An 18,884-nucleotide genomic window follows, 5' to 3' on the forward strand; every position below is an offset into this window, starting at 1 on the left:
TCAGTTCTTGAAGTATGAGTTATGCGCCCATAAAAACACAAGGGCTCAACCAGCTGATAACTCAGTGTTCCTCATCTACCTTTCGGTGAAAAAGCTGTGGGAACAGACCATACTGTCTAACTGAAAATATTGTAAGACTTCAGTAACAGGTAGAGAACAGTGACACTGCCTTGCACACCTGCTAAGAGACTCTTTGCTCTGAGGCTGTGGGCTGGCCACATTTTTCAGCAAACAAAGTTCTCTTAGATTTTGTTTTACTGGAAAACTGGAGGACTGGAAGAGAGCTTGCATCCCCCTGAACAAGAGGCAGCTGGTCAAGCAGCCCCAGAGGGGGCAGTTACCGGTGCTGTTCCGTACAGACTCTGGAAAAAACAGCAGCCACTTGCACTGGAGAGGGCTGGTACACAGCCTCGGGTTAATGGGTCTCCAAGATTTATCAGAGGCTAGGCATTGGTTACTGCTGGAAACTTGAGCGTTGTAATGTACAGCTTAATAAACATTTTCCATCTTTTCTACAAAAAGAACCTATCACCAAAAATTAATAGAAGAGAAGAAGCAGTAAAACTTTTGTGGGAAAATGCTTTACATTTGCTGCTATCTCACCTGAACAGCTTCATCATTGCTTTACCGGTCAGCAGACAGGCATTCTGTTGGAAATCTGCACACATTTTGTTTTATTTCTCTGGCCCTTGATGAGTTATTTATGATGGTAGGGGTTTGTTATGGAGCTGGGAGTTGTCACTCTCGGGTACTTGCCAGAGATGATGTACTGAGTAATGCCCACAGGAAAGCACTTCCCTGTTTTATCTGGCATTTATCTGGTGATATCAGCTGCACTACTGGAAACCTGTGCCTTGTGGTGGGTACCACTGCTCACAAAGGGTTCGTTTGTACCTAGGAAATCAGTATGGCTCCCTGGGTGAGGTTTGTCTGTTTGGTTTGTGGAATTATTTCTCCCCCTCTGATCTGTAATAGATCAATCTGAGATTCAGGTGGGTTCTTGAGGGGGTTGATACAGTCCAGTCCCCATTTTCACAGGATTTCAGGACTTTTCTGAGAAATTCTGAGCAGACCACTTTCTCCCTTTTTTCATCTTGCATCAGTCGGTGATGGAACTAAAATGTGAGCAGTTTGTTGTCTCTGAAGGATAGGAGTGATTTTCTGTGTTGGATATGGAACAGGCAACAGTGGGTTTTGCCAGTTGAGGACTGGGTACCCTCCCATTTTCCAGCCCAAAACCACAACTGGTATTTCTCCTTGCAAACTGTATTCCACTTCACAGCTGATTTGTCTCCTGGGAACTGTGTGTATATGTCAGGATTGGGTTAAGGAGCAGTGGACTTACGGTAGCACTTCTGAGCTGGTCACAACTTTTTCTCATCTCCTCACTTTTGCATCCATTGTGGAACTTGCAGTTTCTGCCATCCCCAACTACTTTTCCAGGACCACAGGATGAGAACATCACTGGCTGCCATCACTGGGACCTCCATGAAGTTCTTGAAAGGGCTGAACAGTAAATCCATGCCTGCAATTGTTAAAATGTTCACCTTGGTGAAGAGCTGCAATCTTCTGTTCATGGGACCATAGTCTCGTATTTCAGTACTGGTCATTCTTAGTGTGGAGTTCGGCATTGCCTAACACAAAAATTAGCTGTGACACGCCTGGCTGTTGCAGCTTCTGTCTCTGGAAAACATCCTTTTTTTTTCCTCTGTACTTAAAACATTCCTTGTGTCAGTCAAGTGGATAGTATCTAAAAGTATCGTGCAATGAGTGCAGGCTTTGTCATAGACAGGAAGAAAACCCAGTGACTTCAATAATGGCTTTTTTCAGAATGTTAAGCCTAGTAATATTACACACCTTCTCAATATGGAAAGATGTTTTTTCATGTTCATAATTTGAAACCTTGCATTACTCCTTAATTGGCATCTTGCAGGGCAGACTGATACGTTGATCCTCCAAGATGGGTCATTTGGGTATGTGTTGGACAGATGGCTGCAGAAAAGGCATGTGTGGTCATTACTTCATCTCATTCTTGTATCGAAGATTGTGCAGTAGATGTCCCTCTTGAATTAAGGAACTTGCATAAACAATGTAATAGCTGTAAGCATGTTGAGATTTTTTAGAGAAAAAAAGTGTGCATAAACATATCAGAACTAATACCCATCTCTTCTGTTTTTACAGGCTTTCCCAGTGAAGACCAAAACTTGCATGATTAGCATTTGACTGTCCACATTGCAAGTTTGGTGTTTTCTAGCAGATTTTTCTTTGCCATTATTTGTTGCACTACTTCTACTAGATTTTGTTTTAATTCTTTCTGGCCATACCACGTCAGGTGTTGTTGGTAGGAAGCCCTTCTGTGACCAGCTGGTATAAATTGTTGTTGTTGTTCAGTTTCTGAAATGGTACTTCACAGTATCAATTTTTGCAGAAACCAATACGTAAGAAGAGCTCAATGCTGTGGAGGGATAGAGGGTTAGTAGTCACGTGTACTTGGTTGGATTCAGATACGTGTACATTTGTATACCCATTTGCAGGGTTAGGGCTGCTTTTGTTGAATGCTTTGTGTAGTTTGCTGCTGAACAGCCAAAGGCATGACTTAGAAAAGCTATTTTGTAGAAAACAGTTCTGTTTCATTTTAAACAAAGTAGAACATCTCCTTATTCTGCATTGCAAAAGGACTTTTTTGAAGAGAAAACAATAGGAATACCTTACACATTGTGCTGATCTACAGTTTTAATTAGATATGTCAAATCAGAAGTGCATTGATTTATCTAGTATACCTGCTTGATTTATTCTTGATCTCCTCTGTAATGTTATTCAGAAGGGAATTATACACAACCCATCCCTCCCTTCACCTTCAGGAGCCAGCTTCTCCTGAAAAGGCTCTTGCAGTGGTTAGGGAAGCATCTGTCTTACCGCAAAGCCTGAGCTGTCAAGGAGGTTGCAGGGGTTTCTCCACATCAGCCTCCACCATGAAATCTGTTGAAGAACCTGCTGTGGATGTGCTATTTGCTGGTTTAATGAGGAAGCATTGTCAGCAAAAAAAGGTGCTAAAGGGAACGGTTCCAGAGCAAACCAGTAAGTTGTAACAAATCACTTTGTTCAGAGAGTAAAATCTAAGTGTTAAACCAGCTGGTTTAGCAAAACCATGTCTAGCTAAAAGTAGTAGCTACGCTGGAGTGCTGGGCAAAAATAGGTACTTTTGAACACTGATACCGATATTTCTGTACTTATAATCTTGATCGAACTCCAGTTACAAATTCACAATTCAATAGTTGAAATTCCAACGTAGTTTTAAACTTACGTCTTCTACAAAGGAATTGCTTATCAATAGTAGGTTAAAAAGTTTTTGGTTTATCAAAGCAGTACCATACAAGGAGAAACAAAGTGGTAAAATGTATTTGGACTTTCAAAAGACCCGTTACACAACCCATTACAAAGAGGTTGAGGCAATATACCTTTAAGGATGAAAAGAGGAATAAGAGTTTGAAAACACAGCAAAGAATTATCTGCCCTTACTTATATGTGAAAACGAAGACTTGCTTCAGTCCCTGTAAAGCTTATGGTCTAAATCCCCACGCTTATAATTTGTTGTATGTAGGTGAGCCATTGTGTCTGTAAGAAACAGTGGACATCCCAGAAGGATTTGGCTTGATTGCAGTGGTTGCTTTTCACAGAAGAGACAAGACAAGAGCCAAGAGGGGAGAGACGGGAGGCCAGGGTGGAGTGCAGCAAAGCTGGGAAGGAAGCTGTGGTTGCTTTGTTCAAGAATAAATGTATAAGCTTGGTGGAGAAGGGATTATTTGTTTTTGTTTTCTGTTCGCTTTACTGTCTTAGTCTCTGTAAGTGGTGCTGCAGAACTAAAATTTTGTAGTAGATTTGAATGAGTAAGTGGCAGCAAACTGAGTTTTCTATCCCCAGAACAGGCTATGGAGTCGGATGGGGGGAGGAACAACCTGGTGGAATCACCTCTGATTGCTTTGCTAGTATTGATATATGTTTGGTTTTCTTTGCTGCCAGACAGGGTTAGTGCTTCTGAATACCAAAACTTTCAAAACGTTAACATGCTCACACCTTTTATTATTACTTCTCATGTATTAATTACGTTTTCAGAAGGAAATGCAGCAGGCTGTTGACAGTAATAATCTTGATACTGAAAATAAGATTTGCTTTTGGTAGCTTTCAAATAAAATCGAAGAATTATAATTAGTACAGATGTCACCAAAAATATTCCCATTATTCTGCAGACACAAATGGTCAGTCTTGCTGTTTGATTCTTAAGGGTTTTCTTTAACAAGGGGATTAAATAGTTCTTTCAGCCATAGCCAAAAAGCTCAGGAAAGAGGCTTAATTTTTCATGTACACATGACTCTTACTAAGCCACAGTGTATTTCCTGAGAACATAAACTAGATGGTCGCATTCAGAGCACAGCAACATATATAGAAGTGTGTGTTTGTTATGTATGTACTTAATGCTAACATGAAAAGTGGGGTTTTTTTCTGCAGAAATAGTCTTGCGTTCATAGTTCTTCATAATTGAGACATTCCAGACTAGCATGTATGCAGTGTTGCCATCACACAATACAGAGCACATACATGAAATCTGACTTTTACAGTTCATCAGCACATTTTATCCACTTCAGAATCTTCACAACAACAGTTGAGGCTTTTCATGTTCGTTAAAATACTCATCTCTTGTCTAGGGGAAACATCTGCTGTTTGACAGGCTTTAACAAAGTAGCCAGTCCTACCTGAAGCACATACTCAGTTAATCAAAAAGCACATTATTAGTGCATATAAAATGCTACTAATATTTCTGCACATCTCCAATAATATTTTAAATCCCAGAATATTAGTTTATATTGCTGTTGAAAGGGATTCACATGATACACCTGCCTTTTTATTTTGGAAACAAGGAAAACCAAGAATGAGTGAGGTGAAGTGAGCTGTGTTAACTGTTTTTACTCAGAAGTTCCTCAGCTCTTCCTGAGCTGCCATCAGTGAGAACAATAGCACAGAAAGTGTTGTTTAGGACATGATCATCGTAACTCTTAAGTTAGATAAAGGCAACACTTTCAGTGAAATTAAAAATTGCTTGTCACTTGGCTTTATTGTCCTAACTTTGAAGCACAGTCAGTTCCCATTAGTTGCACTGACAAGGAGTTGACAGCCACTTGGATATTCAGAATTTCTGAATTTCTTGCAGGCAGGTGTTTTTCTAAAGCATCAAGCTTTGACAAATGAAAATACTCTGAAGAAATCAGTTTGAGTCAGGCGGTAATTGGAGTGGAAAATTCTGCTTATGCAATATTGAAGGCAAAGTTACATTAACTTCAAACTTTCTGATATTTTTTTTTCTGTTTCAAAATTGGTAATATTTCATGCCATGCTGTGAACACTTTACTGTTGATGTTCTGCTGCTGCCTCCTTGCAGGACACTTTGGTTTAATTTCATCTATTGTATGCAGCTCTGAAGGGAATGCTGGGGTATTCACTGCCTGGTGTCCTGAGAGTGACCCAGCTTGGGGACAGTCGCTGTAGCCACATCTGCAGCTTCCCATGTCACTTCTTTTATACAACTCCTGTTACATTTCCCTTTTCCTTAATCTACCAAAGGAAGTGTTGATGCTGATGCCTTTGTTTTATGCTGAGCAGGGTGGGAAGTGCTTTTTGCTTACCTTCTATCAGCATGTTCGGGCAGAATATTGAAATCAACAGAGCTGTAACCTGTTGCCTAAATGACTCAGATAAGAACGTTTCTTCAATCTCGTTCATATGCATTTCCAAAATATCCTTTTAAGCATAGGAAAATGTTAGAGGGGTTGTTTTTGTTTTGTTTTGGGTTGTTGGTGGTTTTTTTGTTTGTTTTTCTGTATTGCTAAAGGTTTTGGTTTTTTTTCCTTTTTGGAAGGGGGAGTGTGTTACAGGTGTACATCAGTTTTTTTAAATTTCATAAAGCTGAATATTCAGTTTTGGCATTGAGCAAACTATATGAATGTATTTTTTTGATCTGTTCCTGTGAAGTGGTTTTTTTTTTTTTGCAGCAGCAGCAGGGAGTTCCTTAAGCCTCTTATATCCCTTTAACTGCTGGCACAAAGTTAGGCTAGTGTATGGTATGTGAATTGTAGGGTAGCCACAAAGCCCCAATTTCTTGGATTGGTTTAGCTGATTAATTGTTAGAAATATTAAGAGCTTTGAAGGAAAATTTTGGTATGCATGGTGATATAAAAAGGTAATAGATAGTTTTCGATGGCAAAAGATGGTAATAATCTTCAGGCTTTCAGTCTGGAGAAGTTAATGAGTTAGCTGTAACTTTGTGATGTGGTTTGTAAGAGGACCACACAGATGATGTTACTGATTCTTATCTTTTAGCCATAAATTGCTGGTCTGACTTCAACAGATTTACCCTGACTTTGGTAGTGACTAATGACCAGAATCAGATCCACTTTTTTTGTTTTATAGCACTTTTTTAACAAACCGTGAAAAATGATAGGATGTGGGAATGGTGGTGATTTTAGCCTTTTATCCTGTCAGTTCCAAAGCATTGCAATTTTTCTTGAACGCTGAGGTGGAACTGGGTTCCGACCAGTGAACGCTTCATATGGTGGAAACGTGAGATGTACAAAACCAGGGAGAGCATTTTCCTTTATTGCTGGTGTGCAGCTACTCGCATGTACCTACCCACCAGCTAGCTTGCAGCCCTTTTACATGCTCAACATTTGTTCAGCTGTGAAAAATATTTTTTTCATTTAGTTGTTAAGCTGCTAAATCTGGAAGACAGTGAAGTGTCTCTCATGCTGTGAACAACAGAGGTGGAAGTACTTGCCTAACTTTTCACATCAGTGAATCGGAGGGGGTTTAGCAGTGAACAACGTCATGGCGTAGCTGTAGCCATAGCTTCCAGCTGCTCTAAGAAATTTTTTTTGAGAAAATTCAATTAATTTTTTTCTTTATATGCCACTGAAGTGGGAGTTTAAAAAAAAAAATCAAGACTTTGAATTACCCTCTCAACAATAGTTTGGGCTTTGTGTCAGCTTGGGTAGCAGGAACTCCCCATGGATACTAGTAACAGGCATCAGAAAACTGGTGGGTTTTTTTGGTGCTAAGGTGCACAGAGTCCTTACATGGGCTTTTGTGTGGCCCATGATGTGACAGTGGCATGAGACCTGGGCAAAGGCATGTTCCTCCTCAGCTCCTCCCACACGCCTACGTTTCCAGAATGGCTGGCATCTCAGTAAACATCTGAACCCCAGAGCTTCTGCAAAAGTGAGCAAACACTATTTCACATTGTTAGACTAACAGCTTAGCTCTGTCAGTGTGCTTAATACATACTTATGTAGTAATGCTGGCTTTGAGTTTTGTTCTTAAAATACAGTACTGAGTGTTTTGCAGTTAGAAGTTATCCATTCTGCTGTTGGTTGGTAGTTGTTCTGATAGGGCATCCCGTGTCCATCATGGGCTTGCCTTGTGTATGCCTCCAGCGTAAAAGGGTTCAGCTAATAAATAACTCAGCCGATAACGGTTGTTGGGCTAAGTTGGATCCAAAATGAAAAACTGTTTTCTTTCTGCTGCCTGGCTTTAATGGAAATCATAGTCTTTCAGATTTCAGATTTATGATATGGAGATAGTTCTTGGTAAAACAGATGCTTGAACAAGGAGTGCCACTTGTTGGGGCCATCAAAAGCATGGCCAGAGTGAGCTCTGTGTTTGGTTTGGCTCAACGAAACAGTGTGTTTTCTGGACATGTTTGAGCATCACTTGGCACGCCATGAGTCAGAAGTGAGTTGCAGCAGCAAATTCATTTATGTGCACTCTATTGAGGAGCTTCTCCTGGATGTCTCACTGAAAGTGAAATGGCTTGTGTTGCTCTTGTTGCTGTTGGGTTGGGTGAGAGAACAGCCCAGGAGGGTTTGGCATTCATTAAAAAATCGGAGTGCAACTGAGGACAGGTACAGTCATCACAACCTCTGTCCTGACCTTTGCACATGGCCTGTTTTCAAGGCTGTTGGTGTTCTTTAACCCCTCTACCAAAATTCACTGTATACAAGGCTTCAGTGTTTGTGCCAAATAATAAATTTCCCTTAGAACACATCGATTTTGATTTAATGGGAAATTGCAGAGTCCAGAATTTAGTCATAGTTTAGCTGAAAGAATATATTCTAAAGTAAAATAATGATAGACCACTACTAAAAATGAATTCAAAGGAATTAATTCAAGCATGACCTTCCCACAGGTGATTTTGCATATGTGAAAATAAGGTAAATTGCCTTTATGGTCTTTGTCTGGAATCTCAACATTTTTGTTAAAGATTTGATAAAAGTAATTTCAAGACCTTCTCTTCTATTTGGATGCTGAAAGTGAAGGCATGCCCTTGGTTTGTCAGGCTTGGTGTCATCCTGCAGCAGTCAGTAACAAACAGCCTTCTGGCTCATAACAGCTTCTAACTGTGATGATTATTGCCCCCCCGCCCCAGCTACAGAGTACCTGTTTTCTTGATGTTACTAGTTGGAATCTAGAAGTTCAGAAAACTTGGTTTTGAAACTGTTCTATGGTTAGGGCAATTGTAGGCTTTCATGAATGCTCTCAAATTTCTTGTCTAAATTTCTACCTTTATTCCATTACTAGAGACCATACAGACATGGTTTTCACTAGTTGCCATTTTGACTTTTGAATTTGTTAATTTACAAAAGATGATTGAAAAATGATTTATTGATAGTTGCATTTACTATGGCAACCACCAGTTTTAACTGCATACTTCAAATGCTGTTGTTCTGATGCAGAAATATTGATTTGACTTTCTGATGCTTAGGAATAGTTAAGATCTATTTGCTTTTTATTTCACTTGTGTAACTGTTCGTACCCTGTAGGTGTATTACATTGCTCACCCAGGTGTTTCTAGCCTCCTTGAGCAGCTCTCTGAAAAACTAATTAATGTGAATGTTAAAAAGAAAGTGAAGTTCCATTTCAGGAAAAAAAGAAGGGAAAGCATTGAAAAGGAGGTGAGAAAGGGGAAAGAAGGGAGCAACATGGCACTGTTCAAACCAAGGAATTTCCATGTAGAGCTTGTGTCATACTTTGGCAGGGAAGGAAGAGGGAGAATCAGGAAGGAGGTTCTAAATGTTGGGAGACATCATGTTTCTTTTGTGTCTGCAAGCTTTTGTAGAAGGGCAAGAAAGGAGGAGGAAAGTTTTGATGTTTATTATTTACTTCAGAACACAAGTTTCTTCTTGCACAATACCTTGGTGAATGTTGGGGTCTAGGATAAGGCTGAGGATCAGGCCAGTATGCAGGTTTTTTTCCATATTTCTGGCTTGACTAGATACAAAGTGTGGCAGGGATGGGGTGGAGAATTCAGTGTTGTCACTCCTCTGTATCCTTCCGCAGTCAGTGCGTTAAAAAAACCAAAGAGATGGCATGTGAGGTGTTAGTCATTTAAAAGAAGGTGGTGGGTGCCTAAGAGTTCCAAGCATACCTCAGCAGTTACTTTACAAAGGCAAAATTAGAAGATAGATGTTGAGAGGTTTCAAGAACACCACCCCCTGCCAAATCAAAGCCCGTGTGACCATTTTCTCTGAAGTGTACTAGGTTTGATCAATCTCATTGCTGTGGAAGCATGTCAGTGTGTGCTTTGGCCAGCATTGTATGTGTTGCAGCAGTAGTCAGTATGCTAGGGCTTAGAGTTGTGACTCTGGAATAACGATAATAAGCCATACGTTAAAATGCCCTTTGTTTTGTGGCTTACCTTGTGCTTTAGATTTATTATTACCTTAAAAAGAAAAGGGGAGGGGGGATGTAGTAGGAAGAGAAACAAAAGTGCCTTGTTGAAGTGGTACAGCCCTTAGTACACACGCGGTCTCTGAGATGTTTCTGTTGTGCTGCTTATTGTTTTTTCTTGCGTAGGACCCATAATCACATAATAAAATATTAATAGCACTAGTCTTAAAAGATTTAGCTCCTAGCATGAAAATATGTGACTGTGGTGCTCAGTGTGTGTAATATATGAAGCTCCTCTTTGTACTGTGAATATATGAGATACAGTCATTCCAGTCTGAAAATTAAATGTGGTGTTCCAAGCATGCGGTGTAATTAGATGCTACTTATAGAGAGATGTGTTAAAAACTATTTTGCAAAAGCTTACTCACACTAAGAAATACAATTTCTCTCCTTTGTCATTTGGGACTGAAATGCAGTTACTATTCATGCAGTCCACAGAGTTCCTTGCATTTTGACTTTATTATAATTTTTTTAAAAAAATTATGATACTGTTTATACAAATAACTACTCTCAGAATGCTATCTTTGCTGTGTCATATGGGCAAACTAATAAGGCATTTATTACAAATGAAGAGCTATTGCTGCATTTAGTCTTCTTATGATTTTTCTGCCTGCACCAGTTTCCCCCATAACTGTGGAAAAAAACACATGTGTCTTTCAAAGTATTGCAGTAGCTGACCATAACTCATGTATGTTTATTCAATGCCTTTATTATTGCTGTTGAATAAATATAGGATTTGAAGGTACTGGTAATGACTACTCCAAACAGTGCTGTAAGGTCCAGCTCTGTTATTTCTTACTTATTCTGCTTTAGTGCGCCAGGACTGTACGTGAATGTAAATAAAAATGGAGGTTGCCATAATGAATACAGATGTCAAAGAATGATTTTTCAACCTCCTTTTAAAAATAATAAAATTAACCTGTAAGGTGTCAATCATTTTGGGTTTTTTGTTTAAAAAGGATGCTCAGGAGTACTCTTACAGGATATACTCTCAGGAATACTCAGGATGCTGACATACTCATGAGGAGTGGATTCCTTGCTGCTGGGGCGTTAGCTCTGAGGTGGGGGAATGGGACAGGGCTTTGTCTTACTTCAACAGCATGATGATACAAGACAAAAATATACTTTACATGGAATTTTTAGTAACATTAGTATTTCATTTTGTTAATTTTTGGTTCTTTTTCCCTTCCAGGGAACAAATTTGGTAGGAACAAGTAATGCAGATTTTCCCTCTGGGGATCCCGGAATGTACCAGTTGGACATTACTCTAAGAAGAGGACAGAATCTAGCAGCACGGGACCGTGGAGGTAAGTGTGGTAGTAAACACTGCCTTAATGTTTAGGAAGTTGCATGTCCGTTGGGTAAGTCCCTGGGAGGCACTGTGCAACGATAGGTATCCAAGTGCTAAATGGAGCTACTAATGAAAGTGTGTTAGATACTAAAACCAGAGCTTGGAAGTTTTATCCCAGGACTGTCTGACGAGTCTCACACTCGAAGTCTGTAACAGCGTGTAACGCTCCGTTCCTCCAAAACTTTTTCCAGGTCCTCCGCTTAAAGCCTGACAATTAAATTTTCTCCAAGTACTGTGAATTGCACTCTAAAAGAATACTTGAACTGCATGGTAGGAGAGGATTTTGTTTTAACTTTAGCTTTTTGTTCTTTAATTTTTGAACTGCAGTTTCACATCTTTTTAGAAACCTGCTGCTGAACATATTGCAGTCTTGGAACTCAAAGTTGAATTCTCATGTTACACATGTTCTGCACACTTTGTCTTCCCCAAATTTATGAAAAGAGACACCACAACATTCTCAAAAGAAAGGGAAAAGATTAAAGCTGTATTTATGTGGCTAGCAATGCCAGCATTAATCATGGCTGTTGATAAATAGCACCATTGATAGGCACAGCAAAAGGGGAACAGAACATTTCTCGTAAGAGGACCAACATCTTTCTGCTGTCTTCTGAGATGACTGAAAATAATCCTTCATCATAACAAGCAATATTTATACTCTGTTGTGTGCCATATGACAGAAAGAAAGGTAACTATGCATTTTAAGTCTTCACCTCTGTAAGAAATCCTGTCTTCAGGCTGATCCAGCTTTGCTTCCAGCTACTGCAAAGCTGTGGTGCCACAACTTCATCTCAGCTGGGTGATAAGGCAGTTTACAATCTTGCTTGTGGCAAAATGCTATAGCAACCACAAACGTGGTTTGTAACATATGCTTTATTTAAGGCCATGCTAAAGTAAACCATACATGAAGTTACATTTAAGAATTCATTTTCTAAGACTTTTTCCTGTAACATTGGGAAAGACTGTGTAGTGTGGGACTTGGTAAGTTGGTAAGGTTAACAAGTTAGCCTTATTACCTACATCTTTGTGTTTTCCATTGTGATTTCTCATTTGCTTTTTGTACATATACAGTGTGTGTGTGTGGTATTTGTAAGAGTTCTTTTATGGAAGTAAAATTCTTAGGTTAAGGAGACCCCTTTGATTTGTTGCTGGTCTCTGACTTCTTGCATGTGGAGTTTATATGGCTGCTTCTTACTGGTAGAATGCCTTTATAGATGTTTTGCAATATCTTAAATACTGTTTTTAAACAAACAGACAAAACCCCTTGTAGTTGGTACATTTTTTGCTTTAAAACAGACTCATTTTGAGATACAAACTGAAATATTATAGCACATTTGGTGAAAAGGAAAATTGTATCGTAGTCATTGGTTTTCTAAAATTCTCTTCAGTCAAAAGAAAGATAACAAAATTATTCTTTTAGGTGTTTTAAGTATGTTTTCCTCACAGTGTTTTCTTACTACTCTGGAGCCTGGAATCCACTCCCTTTTGTGCATTTTGAGAAATGTACAATGCCAGTTTGCTGCTCCACTTTAGACAGAGTCGGGACATGTGTCACCCAGGTTAATCCCAATTGACACAATTTGTGTCATGTCAAAGAACAGGCTAGGTACATGATGAACTTGATAATTTTATCCTTTCTGGCTTTAAAATTTATTATTTTATTTTATTTTATTTTTTACAAAATGCATTGAGATTGACCTGATCTTGCAAAATAGCACAAGGAAAACGACTTTTTTGAGCATTAAGTGAACCATTAATTTTCTTTTTTGCAATGATCAGAAGTAATGTATTTTCTGTGTGAAACCTCCTGGAAAGTGTTCCTGAAAACAGATGTTTATTGTCATCTAAGGTCTTAACCTCTAGATAGATGGTGTCACCAGATCTCTGTGTCTCTTTGTGCAGGAGACAGTTCAGCAGTGCTTCCTGAGACTAGAGAATCTGTCTTTGTAGAATGAGTTGAGGGGTTGATCCTTAAGTGGCCGATGCTGGTACTGAAACCTGCACCCAAAGATGGCTTCAACAAGTAAGCCAGAAACAGTTTGCAGTTAGTGCCCCTGTGCAGTGCAAAGACTGCATTTCAGTTTGATAGACTTAGCATTTCTGATAGGGAATATTTATATCAGTAAAAGACTAGCTGCTTAAATTGAGAATAATTGGGAGAGCTGACTGTCAAAACCAGGAGAATCTGAAGAACTGTAACAGGGGAAGAACATGCACCTAGACTTTGCGTTTTGTCAGGTGAATTACTTTGTCTGCATCTACATTTTCAGGATCTGGAAGAAAAGTCAGTGTCAGTGGGATAATAAGCGAGATGATTAAGTGACCCTTTAAGATACTTCTAGTTTTGTGTGATGACACAGTATTGAAGCAAATCTATGTATAAGGCAATGCATTTAAAATTGTTGAGAAGACTTTTAAGCCTAACTTCGGAACATGTTATTTATGGCTGAACTGTGGGTTTCATTGATGTAGGATACTGAAAATCAGTCCTTAACCTGATTAAAGTACAGTGTATACAGTGTAGCTTTGTAGATTGAGGAACGCTTCAGCTTAGGATTCAGTTAGGCCGGGATTATGGAATACATTTTCCTTATTGTGAAATATTGCTAACTTTGTACCACAGTTGAGGACGATAGGAACATGCCCCAGTCTGTTTCCTGGAGAGGTGAGGTGAGATGATTATTGGCATAAATCAACAGTATAGTGCTCGCACCATCTTCAGAATGTGGCAAATGGTCATAAGGCAGTGACCAAAGAGAAGAGTATTTATGCTATAACAGGTACCCAGATGCCAAATTATTTTTAAAAAGCCTTTTAGATTAGTATTTGCATGCTGCTAATTGTGAACATTCATCAAAGTAGCTCTTTAATTATATTTTTATTTTAACATGTTTATCAGGGGTGGAATTAGATTGCTCTTTCAAACAAAGGAAAACTTTTGGGTGTGCATCAAAGGGTTTGTATTTACTTTGAGTCAGAGTGGGCAAGAATGTTAGCTTATATGAAGGCATTTCAGAAGGGTTGTAGTAAGTTTTATCTGATTGGAAAATACACAACAGTTTTCTAAAACTCCTGGGGATGTGAATTTCTGGAAGAACTAATTTTTAAATGCTCGGCTTCCTTGTTACAGAGATAGCAAGGATAAGATGCTGAAACAAGAAATGGCAGCTTGGCATGCTTGTTACTCTAAAATTCATGTAAATATATGTAGAGAAGTGTGCCAGTATTCATAGTGTGTAAAAACATTTAAAGGATGTTTCATTTAAAGGTGCAGGCTGCTTAGGTAGGCACTGCTTTTTGTCTGTGTGTGAGTAAAGATGCCCAAGATTCAGACTGCTGGAGTTTTGCGTCTCTCTCCCCTCCTCGCAGAGAGAGGTTAGCTTTGGTTGAAGAGAATTGCAGCTCTGGATTTCATTCAAATTCTCAACAGGTATGGATCAGCATAGCCCAGTGTGTGAAGTGTGGATGGGGAAAATACTTCCCAGTTTCCCCTTATGCTCTGCCGTAGCCTTGCTGCCGCTGTTTCGCTCTCTGAGCAGCCCAGTGCCTTCTCTCCCTTCGCTCTCTGAGCGGCCCAGTGCCTTCTCTCCCTCGTGCAGCCTGGCCTTCCGCCATGGCAGCTCCAGAGGACAGTGGCGGTATCTTCTGCTCACCTAAAGGCAGCGAGATCTCACGCAGGGTCCTGGCGGCAGTGACTCGTCCCTGATGGTGATGGGGAGCAGTGTCCTTCTGTGATACAGAAAAGCAAGGAGGTGAGAGCAGAGACGAAGAGTGAGAAATGGGGTTGTGCACTCTTCTAATGTGCTACAGCAGTTTTGCCCACCCGAGCAAGCCCCTTTGCAGAAGGTGTCAAAGTCCACTGGAGGACAGGCTCAATGTGTTGCTTTGGTTCTTTCTGCTGTCAGGTTGACGTGGTGCCTGCTTTCACTGCGCTGGCACTTCTCCATCCAGCAAACCAGGTCTGTGTGCAGCATTTTTCTTCTGATGTGGCTTTGTTTCTACCATAGCTGGCAATTCTTACGCACTCTAGGAAGTCCTCACCTGTTGGTGGTTACTCTACTGTCCCCTTAAAAACTTCAGGGGAAACAGCTTCTCCTCTAGGGAAGCTGACAAAAAGTCAGTCTGTCATTTGCACCCCACTGATCTCTTGTTCTCCCTCGTATTTCGGTAAGCATCTGACCCATCATGTTCCTTCTAATACGCTGTGGCTCTTGGTTTTTCTCATTTCCTCCATCACAAGAGGAGGGAAGCACCTGTGGAAGCTGCTTGGCAGCCTTCCGAGAGGGTGGCTGAATGCCCTTTCCTAAGCCTTCAGAAGGGAGTCTGCTCCCCTGCGAAGATGGGCTGTCTCGAGTAAATTGGAAGAATATTAAATAATTCCAGAACATGGCTTCACAGACATTCCCTGGCATTTTGCAATGAAAATTTCTACAGGAATTCCAAAATAAACTCAGTCCTGATACCTCTGGAGACAGCAACAGTTGCTGTGAATTTCCCTGTGGCACGGTCTGGCAGGAGCTGCCTGCGGGCGCTGGCTTGGTGCCACCCCCAGCAGAAACTGTTGAGTACGGGCATCTTCCAGACACTGCTGTCAGCGGGCTCACAGCCCTACTATTTAGGCATCCAAATAGAAGATAGGGGTTTTTTGGAGCTGCAGGATACTTTCAGCCAGAATGTAAATCTGTGGATAGCAGTCTATTTAATTTAATGAAAAATGTAATAAAAAATTAATTAAAAAATTAATAATCCCCCCTACAATAATAATTCCCCAAATGGAGATTTATTTCTGAGAACTGTGGAGACTATGCAGAAAGGTTTATTGATACAACTGAGTGGATATAAAAAAAAAAATGTAATTACCAAATATAAAAATAACTTTCTATTTTTTTTCAAACATTTTTTGATGAGTTGCTTTTTGGGACTCGGAATTGAGACTGTCAGTTTGTAGCACACTGGGAAAATTATACGCAGCAAAGGTGACAGTTGTATTGAGGTGGACTGTGGAATAAATATGTTTAGGTTCAGCAATCACAACCCATATTAAAAAGCAGGCTTCCTGAGTATTTGACATAACATCTAGATTTTATGATTAATTAATCTCTGATCCATTGAAGCTGATAGTAGAATCTCTATCCATTTGTGTGGACCAGAATTTCCTCTCCTGTAACAGTCACATGTATAAAATAGTATGTACGATATAGTAGAATCTCATAAAAGCACAATAGAAACAAAATGATAAAATAATCCTTACCTTCTTGGGAGAAATGCTGTCAATATAGGTTTCTCATGTTTTCCAGAAAAGGCCATTTGAGGAGTTGAGTTTTACAATTAAAAATAGAAACTAGAGGAGCTCTCCAGTGAGCACTCACAAATAGCTGTTCAGAGGTGGTCTTTGGTCATCTTTTTTGTGTTATGGTTACAGGTCAATTTAGAAGAATAGGAGGGAATTCTGATGAAAGTTGGAGTACTCATCCAGAGTGTAAGATAAACTGTCAGTAAGGAACGATGCACCTAGGGACAGTGGTATGCCTTGAGATGATGAAACACCGGTGAGACCCTGGCGCAGGCTGCCCAGAGAGGTGGCACATGCCCCATCCCTGGAAGTGCCCAAGGCCAGGCTGGATGGGGCTGGGAGCAGCCTGGGCTGGGGGGAGGGGTCCCTGCTCATTGCAAGGGGTGTGGACTAGGTGGCCTTTAAAGGTCCCTTCCAACCCAAACCAGTCTGCGATTCTGTGATACAACTTCAAGTACAATATAAGTCGAAACTTTCACAAGAGTCCAGCTGTCCAAAAATGTTTTCTTCGGGGTAAGACCTCAGGGATTTTTTTTCCCTGCCATCTTAAGGCATCATTGGTTTTGTGTGCCCATTCAGCTGATCTCATGATGCAGCAGTATGAGAAAGAGTAAAATGAGTGTTCAGATTTGTTTGTAAAACATTTCTAACAGTGTACCATTACCTGACACCGCTGCGATCACATCGTGGCCACTCTTGTGGATTACAGGCAGATACTTTTGGATTAGCAGGTCAATACAGAGAAATGGTAAGAGCAGGTTTTAGAACAGAGTCCTTCTGGTCTTGGCGGATTGCTTAGCAAATACCGTTGCAATTAAAGGCAAAAATGGGAATTGTCAGAATTATGCATTGCAGACAGGTGAACGAGACAAAAATCTTTCTCTCCCATAACCTAATCCTACTTTCCTTCTGTACTTTTTCCTACCTGTGTTGCTGTTTTAACACTTTAATACTATCTAAAGCAGTGTTTTGAACTATAGTGTGTGTCATTTCACTGGAGATCAAGGGAGTCATACAGAGTAAAGGTCTTGTATTATCTCAGTCTGTCACCTAGTCACAATTCTTATTACCTACACTGTCATGAATAGCATTTCTAATTATAAAACATTGCTTCCCTTTTCTTTATGTTCAAGAAGACATTTTTAAAATAAAAGAACACAGTCCATTAATCCCAGCTTCTGCAGTCTTTTTGGACTGATTTTTCCATTGTTACCCTTGCAGAATATTTAGGAAATAAAACAAAGCAAAATGATAAGCAGGGTAGTTAATTTTCATTTTTATGCAAAAATCAGTTTGTAGTAGGAGCATTAACTCATCAGGAGTAAGAAATCAGGTGATTTTCACTTCTTCACTTCTGATGGTGTTTGCCTTCTCTATTGATTCCTAGCTAACTTCCTGCAGTCGTGTTCTTGGTAGCTCTCGCTATAATAAGAAATGAGGGGTTTGCCAGTCGGAGGGGGTAATGGCTCTACTGTAAACTCCTTTTCTGATTGCTGCCTGTCATAGATGCTGTTAGTTTCCTATACAGAGTCTGGTGAACAAATGTCACTGTGTAAGTTGCGCTGTAATGCAAATGACAGCAATCACGGGAAATGAACCTCCTGGCTAAGAACGGTAGAAGTCTGTCGTTAAGACTGCTGTGTCATCTTCTGTGAGATCTTCTGACTGTGAAAATTCAGAGCCAGTTATTCTCTGTCTAAAAATGACTGGACTGTGTTCAGAATTTGACTTCAAACCGGGAGAACTAGGCTGCTGTGTTTCTCTGTAATACAGCCCTAACTGGATGGCACAGAAGCTCAGATTTATGAAAAGCACTTGTATTTTTTTCTGAAACGATATAAAGCTTGCGGGAGGCTTACATTTATTACTTATTTGTTGCTGTGTCCCAGACAAGAAAGTGAATCATGGGCATATGGGCGAAAGGCAGGTGCGGACAGATGCAGAAGCCCACAGAACTTCATTCCACCCACAGAGGAGCCCCGCTTTCCATAGCAGTAGCATGATGTGGAGACTTTGCTGTGAGCTACGTGGCATGAGAGTGGGAAGGAAGAGATGGGCTTAAGCAAGGACTGTCTAGTATAGATAAGCACAGATTGCTGTTGGAGGTCAAAAAGTTTCCTGCTAGTTCAGTGGGAGCAGCGGGAGATAGTCGCAGGATGCAAGGTGGGTTTTCCTGTTAGTTGCTGTTATTCCAGTCCCTGAGGGCTTGTTGCAGGGGGAGTCACGCTAATTGCCTGCTGATGGACCAGTACACATTGTCCAAAGCACAAATGAGGTGTGTTCACGTTCTCCCTTGTAAACGGTCATAGACTAGTGGTGTGCTTTGGACCCTTTTTTCTCTCAAACTATAAAACTGTAATTGTGATTCCATTTCTATTAGTTCCAAAAAGGAAAAAAATAAGAATCAGAATTTATTTAAAGATTCTGGTAATAATTCTAGCGATTGGACTTTGTTGGCTGTAGCTTTTT

General features: G+C 40.1%; 1 protein-coding gene across 9 annotated transcripts in view; it reads left to right on the forward strand.

The window, feature by feature from the left end:
• Positions 1-18,884, forward strand: part of MCTP1 (multiple C2 and transmembrane domain containing 1) — a 275,473-nt gene that overhangs the window by 93,327 nt on the left and 163,262 nt on the right. For all 9 annotated transcript variants that reach the window (XM_055699706.1, XM_055699707.1, XM_055699709.1 and 6 more), the window contains exon 2: positions 10,967-11,081. In XM_055699706.1, the coding sequence (XP_055555681.1) occupies positions 10,967-11,081 (115 nt within the window). The remainder of the gene's footprint in view (positions 1-10,966; positions 11,082-18,884) is intronic.

The sequence above is a fragment of the Falco cherrug genome, chromosome Z (assembly GCF_023634085.1).
Source record: "Falco cherrug isolate bFalChe1 chromosome Z, bFalChe1.pri, whole genome shotgun sequence".
Taxonomy (NCBI): Eukaryota; Metazoa; Chordata; class Aves; order Falconiformes; family Falconidae; genus Falco; species Falco cherrug.